Source organism: Epinephelus fuscoguttatus, linkage group LG9 (assembly GCF_011397635.1).
Source record: "Epinephelus fuscoguttatus linkage group LG9, E.fuscoguttatus.final_Chr_v1".
NCBI classification, from domain to species: domain Eukaryota; kingdom Metazoa; phylum Chordata; class Actinopteri; order Perciformes; family Serranidae; genus Epinephelus; species Epinephelus fuscoguttatus.
This window is the reverse complement of record NC_064760.1, coordinates 37,827,569-37,846,056: the sequence shown is the minus strand read 5'-3', so window position 1 is coordinate 37,846,056 and position 18,488 is coordinate 37,827,569. Positions and strand designations below refer to the sequence as shown.

Below are 18,488 nucleotides of genomic sequence, written 5' to 3'. Positions count from 1 at the left end.
TTTTGTAACCGCTTATCCTCTTGAGGAGCCTATCCCAGCTGACACCGGGCAAGAGGCTGGGTACACCCTGGACAGGTCGCCAGACTATTGCAAGGTCTGGCTAACACTCACATTCACACCTATGGCCAATTTAGCATCACCAATTAACCTATCCCCAACCTGCATGCATCGAACCAGGAACCCTCTTGCTGTGAGGCGACAGTGCTAACCACCACACCACCCTGCCGCCCTATTTAAACATTGTCTACTTAAATTTGTTTGATTTGTATAATATAGTAAGTGGGTTTTTTTTTTTCAAATATTTGATTTTTGATAAGGTATCTTGCATGTTTGTATTTTTATTGGTGTTGTTTAATTGATTGACCATGACATCAGCATGATGTAATCAATGCTTTTACCTTGCGTATGTATGTACACCTTGTTCTTTGTCATGTTTTGCCATTTAAGTTAACAATCACCTCTGTCATCCTTGTTTACCAACTAGCAAAATCCACAAACTGTATCGGTTTGGCCTGAATCTTCTCTGTGTGCTGTATTTCCATGATAGTGTTTGATTTGTTTTAATTATGTGCACCTGACACCACGTAAATGTGTTTAAACCATACAATAGGTTGAACTGTGTGAATCACTGAGCCTGTACACTGAAGAGGGCAAACGTTCGTGCTTGGTACTTTTCTAGGTTACAAAAAGAAAATCATACTGCAACCATCAAAAGACATTTCTTTACTCTAAGTGTGAACCTGTCTAGCTCCAGTCAGGCAATGCCGAAACATTGCATCTTCAGGGTGTCCTTCAAAGAAAGAAAAAGTGATTAACTGCCCTCCAGGGTGCCCTTCTGGTAGAGAAAACAAGTGCCCTCTGGGGTGTCCTTACAGTGGAGAAAACATGACAAAGTGCCCTCTAGGGTGTCTTTCCATTGGAGACAACATAATGATGTACACTATAGGACTTCTCTCCAGTGCAGAAAATGTGATGACGTTCCCCCTTAGGGTGTCCCCCCAGTGGAGAAAACATGATGCAGCACCCTCTAGGGTGTCCCTCCAGTGGAGAAAACATGATGCAGCACCCTCTAGGGTGTCCCTCCAGTGGAGAAAATGTGATAAAGTGCCCTCTAGGGTGTCCTTCCAGTGAAGAAAACATAATGAAGGGTGCTCAAGGGTGTCCTTCCAGTGGAGAAAACGTGGTGAAGTGCCCTCTAGGGTGTCCCTCCAGTGGAGAATAACATGATGAAGTGCACTCTGGGGTGTCCCTTTAGTGGAGAAAACATGATGCTGTGCCTTTTACGGTGTCCCTCTGGTACAGAAAACATGATGAAGTGCCTTAAAATTGTGCCTTAAAAACATGGTGTACTGCCATATAGGCTGGTCTACATGCTAGAAAATTTTCTGCATACTTGTGTTTCACCACAACCAGCTGGTGAACTTTCAAAAAAAAAAAAAAAAAGTTTTTCACCCCTGCCCCTCAGACAGCCTGAGTCCGCCATTGTTTTCACACAGTTCTGTAATTTGGTGCCACAATTGAAAAGTTGCCTTGTGCAGCTTTAGTGAAAAAAAGTCCTATGCAGAAAAGCATGAAAGCAGGATGCCAGCACTGACAAATGTTCCCTAAAACATTTTACACTGCACAGTTCTTAGTCCAGGTGGTTTTTGAAACAGGGCGACAAACTTTGTTCGCTTTTGTATCTTTACCACTTCACCTTCCTTTGAGATTAGCCGAGGCAGCAGTGTGTTAATAACAGTTTAGCAGCCCGCCATCCTCACTCTCTATCATACACTTGCTGCAACACATGCCCAGCGGCACGTTTTACTGTTTACGCCTCGCTATGAATAATGATTGACCAGATGGTTGAAACTTCTCGCTCAGCATGTGCTGTAGCTGTAACTGTGGTGCCTTTGTGACATCATTGTCCTCTCCTTTAAAAAGTCCTCCTACGCAGAAGCCTGCGTGTTTTTACTCGTGATGAGAGAACGCGAGAAGTCCAAATGTATCGGAAGTAATATTTTGAAGATATACTGTGGGCTGTGTGTGTGTGTGTGTGTGTCTGTGTGTGTGTGTTTGTGTCTTTGTTTTGGATGGTGTATATCTGTATTTGTGTGTGTCTTGGTGAGTGTGTGTGTGTGCATGTGTGTGTGAGTATTTTGGTCTGGTCTGGGGCAACATGCCAGCACTACTCTGCATCACACTCTGCAAGTACAAACAGCAGCCTCAGATGAAGAGAGGAGAAGAGAAGAGAGTTAACCATAGAGCATGATGGGAATAAAACACTGCCTGCCATAAGCAATATTGTCTGAAAGTGCTGTTTCATGACCTTGATCAATCCCAGCCATTTCAACCTCACAAATCAATATTCCAGACGTCTCCGGACCTTAAAAACACCACATCAAAATTCAAACAATTTTCAAGGATTTTAAGCACCTGCGGGAACACTGGTTTTGTGTGTATGTGTGTGTGTGTCTGTGTCTGTGTGTATGTGTGCGTGTGTCTGTGTCTGTGTGTATGCGTGCGTGTAAGAAAGGCTGTCCAAAACTAGGTCAGACACTGAGAGACAGAGAATGACTGGAGAGAGGGAGAGAAAAGGAAAGATGTGGCAGAATTTTAAAAAGCAATTGTCGGAAGAGTCGATGAAGGATCAGATGACAAAAAAAGATAGAACGACATTATGATAAATGCAATTAAAGGCAAATATACGGAGAGCTACACACATAAATTCAATTTCAATTCATTACACGGTCCTTACGACAAACCGAGTAGCTGTTTGTTTAGAGATTTTTCCTTTTTTTCCCTGCTAGTGTCTTTTGCAGTATTGTTAAAGCCACAGCTGTGCCAGTAATTTATATTTAAATGATGACATAGAGAGTTAGAGTCACACACACAGACACAGAGCCCAAAAGAAATACAAACTGATAGAATAGTCAGGAAGGACCAAGTTCTCAGCTTTTAGCTCATTATACTTGCTGTGTATCTTGCACAAGTTGAGAAGTGCATGTCATGAATTTTCAATATGGGCCCAGGCTCTCTCTCTCTCTCTCTCTCTCTCTCTCTCTCTCCCTCTGTGTCTGGTACATGAAGCAGCAGTAAATCAACACGGTACCACAGCTCCCCCATGTGGCTAAAAGCCAGTATTACACTCTGAAAACAAATGAGTTAGTCTTATTTTTCATCACACAAATGGAAAAATCTCTAACTTAATCTTTATGAAACTTGCTGAAAACCTGCAGTGTGATTTCACAGACAAATTCAAAGCCATACACCTTGCCAAAGTTGTTAAGGTAGTTCTTTTTGGGGGGAATTTTATTACAAGTAAAAGAAGTTTTGTTACAAAAGGGCACAAACATATTTCATTCAAATCTTTTTACTGCTGAAAAATACACTGACATCATCATCAGCTCTCATTATATCTGAGTCATTTTAATTGCCAAGCAAAGGGTTACCCTGTGCAGCATTTAAGCATTTTTGTGATCCGCAATACTTCATTTGTGTTCTACATAATTATGCCACAAGGCTGTTAATATAGACAGTACAGGCAGTGCAGTTGCACTGGGGCTTGTGGGGTGGAGGGGCCCATAAAGAGAGCCAGCCCTTGCCAGTGATTCAGATTGCCACCTTGAATACATACCTGTTATCAAAGAGGAATGATAAAAAAAATGTTGCTAATTTAAAAATGTTGCCATTTGGTATATATGTCCTCAAAAAGGCAAAACCATATACGTCATGATTTACTTTCTTATTTCTATTTTTTTTCAAATAGTTATTAGCTATCTTAAACAAAATCATATGCTTTTTCTACACAAGCTATAATATCTATATATAAACTATAAAAGCTATTCAATTAAATTATAAATTTCCTTTGATGATTTTGTCAGATATGAAATGATGATTACTGGATAATATGCATGTTGATGCAGCAAACGGGAAGACTGCAATTTAGACTGTTTTAAACCTAAGTACAGCTTGACACAGTAGATTATTCCATTTTAATTGTCTCAAAACCTGGTTTGGCATCAAGGACATTATACACAGTTGGTTTTATTCTTACTTTCTTAGAAAGAACCCACTCGGTCACCATAGGTAACTGCTCATCTTCTACAACTGACATTACCTGCGGTGTACCACAAGGTTCAATGTTAGGTCCACTTTTACTTTCTGTCAACATGTTTCCATTTAGCTAAATCATTCAATGTCACAGCGCATCTTTTCATTACTATGCAAACAGCACACAGAGATATACCGTCCCTTGGGACCTGGTGACCCAAAAAGCCTATCTGCTGTTTTAGATGGTCTCAGTGACGTTAACTATTGTATGGCACAAAATTTCCTTTAACTCAATAAGTCAGAATCATCAATCCTATTGTCTTTTTATTTTTAATTAAAGGTGATATATATATATAATTAGTATTAATTTAGTTATTGCTGTGAAATAATTTGAGTTTAGCTCATGAGCTAAATGCATTTCGTATAGTAGGTTCTGGATTTTTATTTCAAAAACTTTTCCAGAGTTCATTTGAAGAAATAAGAAAATAAATGTCTTAGTCCTGGACATGTAGCTATCTAGCTGAAAGACTGAAGCTAAATTTCAATTCTGATATGTGTAACCAGGTTCAGCAATTAATTACCACCAATGACTACATTTCAAGCCTTTACCATGATAATGATCTTCCAGGGATTGAGACTGAATAAAGAAGTGGGTCTACTGCACATATGGCAGTATGGTTAGGGTGATCATTTGTCAATTTACTGGAGAGCCTCTTCCATTTTCCAAAGCAAATACTGCTTTGTTGAAAAAGCCATAAAGCTTCTAGAATTATTAAATTAGCATTTAGAATACTTACTATGCTCCACTCAAATAGTGTTTAAATGATTTCAAGAGTTTTCCTTTGTCCAGTTTCAGAAGTAGCGGTGGAACGGAAGAGTTTGGCCTTGGCTCTTGATTGTCACTGTGCCCCACAAGGGAGCCTCCTATTATAATCTCATTTTATCCTGAGCATCCTCTTGGTCATTTACTAATGGACCAAACATGCTGATCCCATTCAAGGCCACAATGTTCCAGCATGCAAGGTTGTAATGAAAGGAACAAAGGTGTGTCTATGAAATAAACATGGAGGGTAAAGACTCCTGACCACCACAGGTGCCACAATAAATCTCAAGTTACAATATATCTGGTTATAATGACCATGTTTGAAGCAAGACCTTCATGACATGTCATCTTCTGTTTTCCAAAACCACTCTGCCCCAACACACACTCACCGCAGTGTTCAAGAGTAACGAGGGTGATAATCAACTCTGGGTCACTCAATAAATTATACTGATAAAAACACATTAAAGCTGTACTAATTAGAATTTTTACATCAACTAGCCTTTCGCTCATTTGACTGTGTAATGTGAAAGGTGTTGCGCTTAGTGACAAACCCACAGAGGATTATTACCCAACTCTGTAGTTAATTTAACTTTACAGAGCGATTTAGTACATTTTAGCTCACTGTTTTGGTTTTGCAACCTACAACTTTATTGTTTTGATTCATTCTCAATATCAAGTTTGGTGCAGACATTCACCTCAGGGAGGAGTGTAATAACTTTGGTGTTTGACTTTTCATCTAGTGCCATCATCAGGTCAAATTCTATGGTTGTCCAATTCTTGGTTTATGACCAAGCTGTATTTTGTCTTTTGCACTAATTAGCCAGTGTTGGAAGTAAGATGGTGAGCATGGTAAACATTGTACCTGCTAAATATTAGTATCTTAGCATCGTCTTAGCATTGTAGGCAATGCTTCGGACATTAACTTTTAGCTAAAGCACTGCTGTTCTTAAGTACAGTCTCACAGAGTTGCTAGCATTCAGTCATTCATTACACAGGTCACAGAGTGAATTATCCCACTTACACCATGGCAAGATGACACAACAATAACTAACGTTTATTCTGATATCAGATTGGCTTTTTAAATGGAACTTTGGGTTGACACCATGTTTCTCAACTTTGGCATCGCTGTTGCTTCACCATTTAGACTAGCAGGAGCCTCCCAACAGCTGAAACCAGCAATTTTACGGCATGAGTTTGACTTTACAACAGTGAGGACCGAGGCTGTGACATCTGCAACATGAATTCATCTAGTCTAGTGTCACAGTTGAAACTGCTGAGCATGAGTTACTGTTTTTAGAAAAATCCCGGCATAGAAAAATCTAGTATTTCCAATTTGCATTATGTGCCCAGCAGCCTCTACTGGCTAGACCACACTCGTGAAGGCAGAGAAATAGTACTAAGAAAGTATTCTTTTTTTTTTTTTTTAATTTTAACCCACAACTTGTTACAGACAGCTGTGGTGAGTGTGTTGGTGCAGATGATGGTTCTGGATTGCTAGAACACACTACTGATCCTTTTACTCAAACACAATACTTAAGTGCAATTTTTCAATTTCAGGTACATGTACTTTACTTGAGTATTTCCATTTTGTTCTACTTTATACATTGACTTCACTACATTTTGGGGACAAATTGTGTCATGTTAAAGATTTAGTGTCTACTTACTTTGCCATTTAGATTATTAATACAATACCATACAAATACAACACCAACAGTACATGCATCAATACTTATAATGCAGCACTGTAATTTATTATTTTCAAATGGGTCATTCTGCATGATGAGTACTTTTACTTTTGGTACTTAAAGAATATTTTAATGAAAATACTTTTGAATTGTTTTTTTGTTTGTTTGTTTTTTTATTGGCCAAATTATTCACATAAGTCTCTTTCTGTCCAAAACAAATGGACCAGCTGATTTAAGCCAGTAAAAACACTGAATAAAGCAGTTTCACATATATCAAAAAAAGTGTTTTTACGACGCTCTTGTCAAGGAGGGGCTGCGAACTTTGGTGGCTGATGTGAAGCAGCATTTGGTTTGTCTGTTCTGGGCTACTGTAGAAACATGGTGGTACAACATTGCAATCTCCCGCTCCCTATGTAGATATAAATAGCTCATTCTAAGGTAAGAAAAAGACAACAATCCTCATATTTGAGGATTTCTGCTAATTGATTCCCCTAATCCTACACACTGGACCTTTATGTAACATTGTGAATGAAGACTTTAATTTGTAACACAGTATTTCTGCACTGTGGCATTGCTACCTTTACCTAGGTAAGTGATCTGGGTACTTCTTTCATCTCTGCTTCCCTGTCTGGACGGCTAACTCAACCAAACATCAGTTACAGAGAGAGTGCCCACCTGGTGAGCGCATAGACTGACTGCACTCTTTCACAAAAATTCATCCTGAAACCATGTTTTTTTTCTGTGGTAAGAACAGTGAAGGAGCATAATTCAGGAAAAGTCTATACCAGTGGAATAACCAGCTAGTGACTAATAGTAAGGATAGCAGAACCAGTTATACAGTGATGGCAGTTGAGTTGGCCATGTGGCCAGTGGAGCCAGCTGCTGTAGTCCCAGAAAATACAATGTAAATAGGGCTTAGTGAGGGCTAAGTGTATAATGACAGCACGTCCTAATTCCCTCTGCAGGGCCTATAGGTCAAACCATCATCGAACAAGAATTCTGGGCTTCCTTTAGCAATGCTCGTCCAACTTTTGGCACAGTTTAGTGCACACTGATAGCTGACAGTGAGATCCTGAAACTTATAAATACAAAGATCAGCCGGAGCTAACGGAGGAAGATCGACCTTTATTTATTGAAACTGCTTGCATACAAAATATATTGCACTATAACCAGACATGTCAACCCAAACATCTTAAATGCTAGTAGTATGTACAAAAGGAAACAAAAAAAATGCCCAAAAGTGCACACGAGGTTTACAGCTTTTTTGACTACCCTGGTTTAAGTATCTACAGATTCTCTGCGTGTCTTCACTTTCTGGCACTATGCTGTTAAACAGCCCACAACGTGTCTAGTTAGTATTCGTTAATGTTATATACATTCTGCTAATATGGAGTATGGCAAGCAATGACAAGGACATTTTTGGGTTGTCTCATCTCATGTGGTTCCACATGAACCATGTTGCAACCCCAGCTGGACACAAGGCTTAGTTAAGTAGGGATGCAAAATGGTCACATGGGACTCTTTTACAGTTGAAAACATTGAAAGTTTTCCGAACTGAAATGGGACTCCCCAATTCAAATTCTTGTGCTTTCTGCATTATCACTGTATGTTTGACATATACAGTATCTTCTGGCATATCAAATCAAAATTAAGGTCTGTTGACAAAGTTGTGTCAATAGTTCGGTCACCTGACCGCATTAGCAAGGCAACACAACACAGTGTTGAAGTTTAGATTAATTCAGTCTAATGCCTGGTTTGAATTAGAGCATCCCTTGGGGCAGATGAGGAATGAAAGTCTTTCACGCAAAATGCAGATTAAATCACTAGCATTCCCCTTCTGCAACCCACTGGATCATGGGTAAAATGTACACTCTATACACCAGAACATTAGAACAGCACAACATCACGACAGTTGAATATCAAGGAAAGCCACTACCCCGCATTTTGCTGGAAAACACCCTCAAAAACAAACATTTCATGAGAGAAACGGTGAACGATCCTACAACTATCGGTAACACTGTCAATTGACATGAAACCTCTCATTATGTAAACAGCTGCCAAATCATATTACCTCGAACAGAAAGTAAAGTACCAGTCAATTATAATATCAAAAGTTTCATGTGAGTTAACAGTGCTTCACTATTTTAAAGAAGCATTACTCTTTCAAAATCCATCTTTAAGTATTATACAGTTTTGGTAGAGCCATTCTACTTTATGGAGTACCAAACTACCTTTACTGTTCTAATGTACTGGAGACAGAGGATTGCATTGAGGACAGTGTCACGCCTAAACAAACATAAGACAGTGCAACTAAGTAGCATCTTAAGAACAGTGCATCTGCAAAACATGGATGTCCTCAGCAGTGTTCTTCATAGTGCCATTGGGTATCCCATATGACATCTTACATTGCCAGGCAGAATCAAAATGTACACAGCTTGATCCTGGGAATTAAATGTGTGCATGCTGCTCCTTGTCCTAAACTTTGGTTTGGGATCCCAAATAGTTTGTTTTCCCCTGCAGCTTTCCGTATGACCATATTTGCAATGTTTTAAAAAGGCTGGATACCAGATCAAGACGCTACAGTTATTTTTCTGCCATGATCTCGACCGATCTCATCTTAAATTAGTGGTTTCCATGGCAGGCCACCGGAAATAGCAGGATTGGATAATGATGTAATAGCCAGTCAGTTATAGGAGACTCTTAATTAAAATCCCCATTGTAGAAATGCTTCATTAGCACCAATTCTTCAATGACCCAACTGGTCAGCATGCAACAGTCCTCCCTCATCTTTTTTTAAATTTACATTTTCCACTATAGTACAAGCCTTGGCCTAGCATTACAGTTTGTTAGTAATCCCGCTAAAAATCAAACCAAAGCATGAAAAAGCCATTAAACTGCTTTTGATGATTCACTTCCAGCAGTTAAAAAAGTCTAGCATACACTCTAAACCTGGTGTTTGGAGGCACAGTAAAATACACCAACAAGCAGGTTGAAGCAGCCACAGATGCAAAGAAATTCATTGTCTCTGGTGTGACACAACAGAGAGCTGATGTGAAGGTCAGACCTTTGCAGCCCCAAGGTCTGTAACACCTTCCAAATGCATCAAACTTGCATGTGGTTCTTTTTGTCAGTTCAAGAGGAACTGGCTTTTGGGAGATAAGTCTCATCACCAGCACCTTGCTGGCTTAACCTTATGAAAATTTTTACATCTGTAAGTCAAAAAGAATAATAAAATGATCTAAATGAAACACCTGTCATTACCCAGCACTGTGGTGACTGAAAAAAACAAGCTGGGTCTCTGTACATGAGAGATGACAAGTCCAGGAAATGACTACATGTACAAGACTCTTCTATCCCGTCAAAGTTTAAGGGAAAGTCCACCTTAAAACATTATTCACAAAGGTTACATCACTTAAGAGGTTAACTTTCCACAAAGCTGCAGTGCGATACATGTTAGACAAACATGTTGCTTTCTTTCTGATGTTGAAAGAATTGTTATGCTTTGGAAAATACAGAGTGAGATCACAAAATCAGTACCACTTAAGTGTGTGTGCATAATGTGGAATGAGGATATACTTAGCTCAAGAATGTACCTTCTTACATCTGCAAAGGTCACTAATTAACAAGTTGTGTCTCACTTGTTGAATCTGTACACAAACAGAACTGTAAAAATACAAGTTGTGGTTTCATGAGAACTGAAACTACTAAAACTTTTTTGGTTTCTGTTTGTGTTTGAAGTGAACAAATGATAAATGATGTTTCCATTAGTGTCGGTGGCTGTATTCTAGAGATTCAAAGACAGCCAGGCTAGTGTTTCCCCGAGCTTTCAGTTGTTATGCTAAGATAAGCAAATTGCCTCCAACTGTTAGCGTACAGACATGAGATTAATATCATTTCTGGGTTTAAGCTTTAAATGACACTCTGACCAAATTTTTAAAAAACATATTAACTCAAAGTCCCATCTCATGGTCCTCCTCAACTTCAAGTTAGCAAGCCTGCAGGAACAGTGCAGGGATTCCGAGCCAATCTGACCTGAGCGGCCAAAACTGTGGAATGACAACTTCCAGGTCTGTCACATGACGCAATTGGACCCAAAGAGACTTTCTCCCATAGACTTACTATGTGACATCTGTAAATCTATTTGATCCCTTCAGCCCGATAACATTTTGAAAGTCTATAGGAGTCACAAGATTAGATAAGTTTATCCCCATTTAGCTTAGTGAAGGGCTAAACTGGAAGTTAGCCGCTTGGCTGGCTAAAGTCTCCAGTGCGCTTGCTCCGTGGGCCCAACAATGCGGAAGATCCGGGTTACTTTACATAAAGAAAATCAAACTTTTTGAGCAACATTTATTGGAATGAACGCTTCCAGCACTGTATCCCGTTCTCTTTGTACCTACATGGACCTGAGAAAAGACGTTTGGTCATATGATATGGTCCTATCACATAACCAAACATCTCAAGGTCAGTTTAACTTCAGTCAAAATTCCTGTGTGGGTTTTCATTCCTGAATTCAGCTTTAGGGTGGATTTTCCCTGTCAAATAAAAAAATCAAACTCCATCTCTTTCAGTAATGTAACGCTATTTTTCAAGTTCTGCAGCACTATGGACATTTCATTATTAGTGACAGCTGTGTGTGACTCAACCCTGCTATAGAGGATACTATTTTTTTTCACACATCATTAAGTTTATTATCAAGAGCTCTAGCATTTGACTGATATTAAACAGCAAAAAAAAGAGAAAATATCAGGATAAGTGCACATTTGAAACAATAGTACAAATCTTTTCTCAGACAAATAATGACATCATTATATACAGTTTGCCACCCTCCCTTCTTTTTTCCATCACTTTTTTTTCTATTTTTTTAAACAATACAAAGCAACTCCATACTGCTGATGCTCAACTGACAATATAGAGGTTACTTTCACTTGAGCCATGTGTCGATGCACTGCAGAGAATGCTTATCGGGATAAAAATGCAGCATGGCTGCAGTGTGAACGGCAAGTGAAAGCAAAGGTCCTAACAGATTAGTGAGAGAGAAATGGAGACACCAATAATACTTCTGAAAAAGAAAGATGGACTTCTAATCAAAAAAACAAACAAAAAACCCCAAAACAAAACAAGAAAAAGAGCCTGTTTCATGATTCATTACTCGTGTTACATAACCGTTTCTTGTGACATTTTCACTGACTCTAAGTTGATGGTTGTCAGAACTCATCACTGGCTACTCAAGCTGAACTCTAGTCAAGGAGAACTGAGACAAAGTAACACTGATTTAAAACAAAACAAAAAAACTAAACTTAAGTGTGTCTTTTTGGAACATGTGTCCGAACCTACTGAAAGTCTCCAAAGTCCATAATAAAGATGAACATGCATCGCAAGACTAGAAAGGTACACTGATCTCTGGTAAAAGATAAGACCTGGCTCAACCTCTGAAATCTTTTCAGTTACTTCATAACAGTTACTTTCCGAGAAGGAAAGAGAGCGAAGGAGTAAAGTTACACTGGGTCACATTATTTTGCATCTTGAGGTAACATTTTCAAAAAGGGAGAAATGGCAGTCTTTGCCTTTGGAACAGAACCAAATGCGCCAAAGTAGCCACTCAAGGTCATGAACTGCACTGGGGTACAAAAGTAACTGAATCCATTTCCCAGATCAGTTGAACCAGGTCATAAGCTACGGGCTTATGTTTGTCATCTGTACAAGGATACAACACCGCCAGCGTTTAAAAAGGATCAGGTGGTTAAAGCAGGCAGTTTCCTGGTGTGCCTAAACCACCGGCGCAAATAACACCCACATCTTGAGTTTAAAGGAAGCTCAGAAATGCTCGGCTTTGCCAGCGATGACCCGCAGTGACTCAACGATGTCACGGCAGGAAGTAGCCACCTTTACACATCTGGTCCATTATCAACGTCTCATCATCCCTGATTTACATGTCTAGGTTGTGATACTAGCCACAATTAAAGGCACATGTCACACAAAATATGGTGAGGTTTCTCTGAGCATTCGCAGCTTTCTAGCTGATAGGTCAGCCTACTTTATGTATAAATCTCGTTTTTTTACCGCAAGATTTTAAGCATCTGTTGAAAATGGAGCACAGTGGATATTTTGAAGTCCAGTGGGTTTTTTGTGTGTCTGGTTAAAAGTTGATCCAACCTACTGTAAAGTAATGTTATGCTCACTGACGATGCTCTGAACGAATGCTATTTTAGAAAGGAATAGTTCAACATTTTGGGAAACATGCCATTTTGCTTTCCAATCTCGTGTCTATCTGTAAGGAATGTGGTGTCAATCTTCTTTTCTAACTTTTCACCAGAGAGCAAAACAGCCGATTTCCAAAAATGTCAAAACGAACCTGTAAGAGCACCACAAAGAGAGAAGCTAGATTTAAAGGCTAACTTGACAAGGTTATTCCTAAACAACTTGTAGGCTAACACTGATTAAATGAGTAGATTTAACCTGGTGAATATTTGATTCCTCAACATTTGCACGTAGAAACACTGAAGCTGAAGAGCACAGCTAATTGACTAGTCCAAATATTCTGCTGGTTACTTGACTTGTTACAGTGAGGAGATACAATATTGTGATTTAATGCCGCATTGTCCTTAAAAAGATAGGCCGACGTATGCACAGAGAAACTTCGAGAAACTTTTTTTTTGCTTAGCTTTTTTGTTTTACAGTGACTTTCTCACATTTCAACAGTTTTTTTTTGTTTTAATTCAAACTAACGCTATTATCAATCTGCGTTCAATCATAAATCCACAAGTACTTTCTACACTAGCCCATCTAGGTTACTGCAGTCAGTTTGAATTGAGGGTACAATTCAGGACAGCTGAGAATGTACACGATCATCAAAGGCCTTCGTCCCACATAAAGTGTTCCCTATATATTTCGATGGTGGTGGTAATGATGATGATGATGATGATGATCCAACAGCAGGTTGGAACACCTTGAGATAAGAGCTTGAAGTTAACACATTGTTTTGCCTGATGTCTGTTTGATGTCTGAACACCTGCGCTGTTTAAACAAAGTCACTTTCAGTTATTTGATGACACGGCTGTCTCTTTTTGTTTAAGTCTGCATCGGTGTGTCACAGAGGCTGACAAGTTTGGAGCAACGATAGACGAGTGGAAGTGTTATGGGACAAAATGAATGGCCAGAAACTGTAGAGCTCATCTTACACCACTGTGCCTCCCCAAATAGTTTCTAAAAATGCATATAAAGGTCAAGGAATCACCCATGCAAGAAACACCTATGTCCTCAAAAAAAAATGAAAGGGGTGTTACAGTGGGTTTAGACATATAGTATAAAAAGCTTTGATCTTTTCAGAGCTATCAGGTGCTTTTCAGAATGGACCAAATTCAGACATGGAGAAGCATATACCCAAGGCACTAAGATAAAATAAAAGCCTCATTATGATCTCGAGGAGTGGCAGACTGGACTTGTGGATCAAAATCTTGCATCTTTAACCTGATTTTATATTCAAAACTTCAACTTTTAACTTCACGATTACTTTAATTTAGTCATGTGACATGCAAAGTCCTGCTATTTAACAGCAAAAAGCAGAGAAATGCACAGTTCAAATCATGCATGTAAAAAATGCATTGCACCCTGCATGGCAGCGGAACAGGGCCTGATATTGTGGTTTAATAAAGATTACAAATTGTTGTAATAAAAAATATATTTAAGGTCAGAAGCCAGACTCCTTCCTCCTCCCTACCATTAACAAAATACAGCCAAGAGGAAATAACAAAATTAAATGAGATTAATATAAAAAGTTTAAGTAAGAGGGTTGGGCCCAGAATAAGTTGGAAAACCAGGAAGAATAAAACTTACAGCAAATTTTTATTTTTCAAGGTATAACTCAATGAATGTTTCCTCTACAATAATACTTCAAACAGGTTTACTAACTGCATAACAAAAAGGGATAAACACAAAGGTTTCATAAATTAAAGAAAAGTTCATGTGATCAGGTGACAGGAGTTCAACAGTCACAAAGCTGCCGCCTCAAATCCTGCTACCTGATCAGGTTTGTCTGAAAGCTAAAATTAATTGGACTAATTTCAGTGGCCTCCATCCAAGAGTGCTTTGTTGAATGTAAGCGGAACTGGCCAAAGTAATTTTAGCTCCCAGCCTACGCCCTCTCTATGAAATATCTCACTGCTGAGGTTGAAAAAGCTTTCATCAGTTTGATACAGGATACAGGTCTTCACCAACGAGATAAACAAGTACTGGGAGGATCATTTAAAAAAGGAGTCCAGTTCTGCTGAGAACAACTGCAGAGATGTTGTCATGAATGTATCAGGACAGCTGGATTAACTGTACCATGAAGCTTTTATTCATGACTGCAGGAAAGGCTTCACTCACTGTTTCTTTTATAATGACTGGATACCAATGTGAAGAAACAGGTTTCACCTGTTCCTGGCTATTATGTGCTGAATTTGGAATATCAGTGATGAGATTTACAGTAGGTAGTGTGGGTCTAGTTTTTTTGTGCAAGTCCTTAAGTATCAAGGCCAATCCACATAGAGGACGTATGACCCCAGGACTCCTCCGCCTATTTTTTTTCCCCCTCTAGCGCCCTTAGAGCAGCACAAATCTTCTGCCATTTATATGTTCTGAACTTATTAACAGTATTTGTAATAACTGGCTCCCAGTCTCACTGAGAGCTTTCTTGTGTTACTGTGCACTATATGGACAATCAGTGGATCCTAGACTAAATGATGAAGATGGACATCATGACAGCTCCACAAAGTAAACCTAAAACATCCCCTTGCCCCCTGGTGGATGGCTGCAGTACAAGTCATATACCCCACCCCCTCCATGTAAGCAGATGGGACATGGACCAAACTAAAATATCAAAATGCACATCAAATTAACTTTTCCCAAAGTTGGTTTCTGTCATTTTTGGCTGTTTGTTCAAGAGGTTGTTTTTCTGATAAGTCTGGTTTTAATTAGTTATTCTATACTATAAAAAAAAAGGTTGTGATGTCATGTTTAATAGCTGAATGTGGAAACTGGTGTGCTCACATTCAATGGTGCTATTCACGACTGGGTTGGACAGCGGGAACTCAATACTGCGGAGATCTCTACCGCACAGAATCTGGCTCCAAATGCCATCACCAGCGCAAGATGGCAGGGGCCATATCCGTGCTGTTTTGGCTTCATTTTTGTATTGTAGATGGAAGTGGAGACACGTTGTCCATCTTTTGTATAGTGTCATTGCAATGGATTTATAAATTAAAGCCGGTCACTGTTCGCAGAGATGGTTGAACAAAGTTGGGTGGACTGAATGGACAGAACGCTTCAGTAAGGCTCATGCACCCATCTTGCTTTTAATGTCGACGCCCAGTCGCTGTTGGCCAACTCATGAATAATCCTGGTCAGTAAATTTTAAAAGTTACAGCAGTACGTGCCATTTTGTACCCTGTTGAAGACTGCTGGGAGTTAGTATCTTTTTTAACAGTTTATTTGCATCAGAGTGCCTCAGATTTATGTTTCCCCATTGGTATGTCTCATATGCTGTTGAATTCATACTTAGTCTAATGCTCCACGAGACTAAAAGAACAACACAGATGACTTGAACCATGAGATAAGTACTCATTGGCAATTTTTTTCACATGCATACCTGTGAGCATTTCATTCTAAAACATGGACACTTTGAACTCCTCTTTGACTTGCTCAAGTGTCAGCATGGTTATCAGGGTTCAAATGACTATCCCAAAGAAACAAAAAGAAAATACAACAAAAAAGTGCCCTCTACAAACATTTTTTTACCCATCCTGACAGCTCTCGTGTTTCCCATATACAAAGTGAGAAAGATTTGGTATTTTGAAATGACCAATTAAGTTCAAAAGGTCTCTCCGGAGATGCACCAGAAAGATGCTAAATGATTCTACTCAGTATGGTTACAGTATATTATAAATGCAATGTTGTGTTGCAGGTGATTCCTAAGTGTCCAATTTTGAAACTTTAGAACACCAAAAATAAATTCTCATACTGTGGGAAACACTGAGCCCCTAAACTGTGCACTACCAGATCTTTACAATAAACATCCGCAGTAAAAATATGTTTTAAGTGTAGCAGGAACACATATTTCATCCTGCTGTCTGAAGTGGCTGTGACTTTGTGTTTCCTTGTCAACCAATTATTCCCTTGATTTCTTTTTTTCTGGTGTATTAAAGTCCAAACAGGGCCGTGGGAAAAAACAGAAACCTTCCAATTAAGTTGATGCAAAAAAACAAACAAACAAAAAAAACCCAAACAAAACAAAACAAAAACACACCAAGCAAACAATTGTTTGCCTTGGATGGGTAGGGGAGCATGTTTGGGCTTGATGCCTCTGTGAGAGATGAGCTTTAGTTAAATCCCTCCTCTTCTTTACCTTCTGTCCAAAAAGCAGTTTTCTTATCTGTCACTCCAGAGAAGAGCAGGAGGTACCTGAACAGTCGAGAACAAACCAGACCAGTCCACTCAAAGAGCTCCACAGAGCAGACCAGCAGATACCAGATCGCCTCTGGTCTACGACTTCACTACGGTAAACTCTTCCTTGCTGATCAAATATGTGTATTCATGTGTTTGACAAAGACAGAGAAAGAAAAAAGCGAGAGAGACACTACGATGGTTTATGACAAGTTGCCTGTGAGTGTGTCTAAGTGAGAAGGTCCTCCAGTGGTGTATCTACGACACTCCGTTCACCAGCGGAGGAGCGTCCTGTTTGTCCTTCTTCATCCCTCGGTCTCTGATGGGTCTCTGATGGTGATGGCGAGACGGGCCCTCCCCGCTGGCACTGAGGCCACCCTGGGATGAGGAAGGCCCTCCTCCTCCTCGCCCCCCTGAGGAGTGCTGCACGCTGCGCTCGTTGTTACCGTCCACACGGATCTGTGGGAGAAAAGAAGTACAGTCTGGGTCCACACTTCACAGCTGAGACGATATGATCCAGGGTATATGTAGGAATCCTGAGGTTAATTTCAATACCTTTTTAAGACTTTTTTAAGACCTTCCAAAAAAACCTTAAGACCTCATCGCCACTTCAAGCTGTCGTTAGCAGCAATGCATCTTTAACTTACTAAAAAGTTGTAGTTTGAAATTAAATCCATGGAGCACAAACATACAACAGAACTCAGATAAGATGAGATGGATTTTTTGTTGTCTTTTGCTCCTCTGTTTGGCGCTAGGACGTGCGCCATCGCATGATGTCATACAGGATTTGTTGTATTAATAATTTATGGAATAAAAAAATCGACACTTGGCACTGTGTGACGATATGATATTGCACACAAAAATATTGTGATATTTTTCCACCCCTACATGTCATTTTTAGATTGTCCCATGCCTAAAATACACCATAACTATATGAACATATCTCTCAAATATTACAATTTGAAATAAATAATTAAAATACTAATAGTTAAGCACCAGCATCTGACCTGTAAGATAAGTAATCACAGCCATAGCTTTACAGATATCCCTTTTCATCAATAAGCTGTTCATGCAGGGGAAATGATTGTGTTCAAATCAAAGCTTTACTGCGCTCACGCACAACACTGAAGGTTCTGTGCGAACAAAGTTTCGTTAATTACTGCAGAAATAGTTTGATGTTGCAGAGAAGAGACAGCATGTGTTGTCTGCCAATAACTCGCACAAAGCCAGTCACAGAAATGATTCCGTTTTGGTCAGATTGGTATCTTTTAGTAAGCTCTAAAACATCTCTCCTTTCATGGATTGTTTCAACCTGACTGTTTTGTCATCTGGATCTATCCCAAATATTGCCTGAGATAGGAGTCATTTCTTTGGTTGAGAAAGAAGAAGGAGAAACATGTTCATTCCTAATTCCAAAAACTCTTTTTATATTATATTTGGTCCTACATCTAGTAGAACCGCATATGTGTCAGAGTTTTGGCCAGTTTGGACTGATGCCCTACTCTGACACAAATAAATACAGGAAAAAG

At 39.4% G+C, this 18,488-nt stretch overlaps 1 protein-coding gene across 1 annotated transcript in view; it reads right to left on the bottom strand.

The window, feature by feature from the left end:
• Positions 1–7,645: 7,645 nt before the first annotated feature.
• Positions 7,646–18,488, bottom strand: part of fmr1 (fragile X messenger ribonucleoprotein 1) — a 29,731-nt gene continuing 18,888 nt past the window's right edge. Inside the window, exon 15 of the mRNA XM_049585834.1 lies at positions 7,646–17,418. Within this exon, the coding sequence (XP_049441791.1) occupies positions 17,218–17,418 (201 nt within the window). The 3' untranslated portion in view covers positions 7,646–17,217. The remainder of the gene's footprint in view (positions 17,419–18,488) is intronic.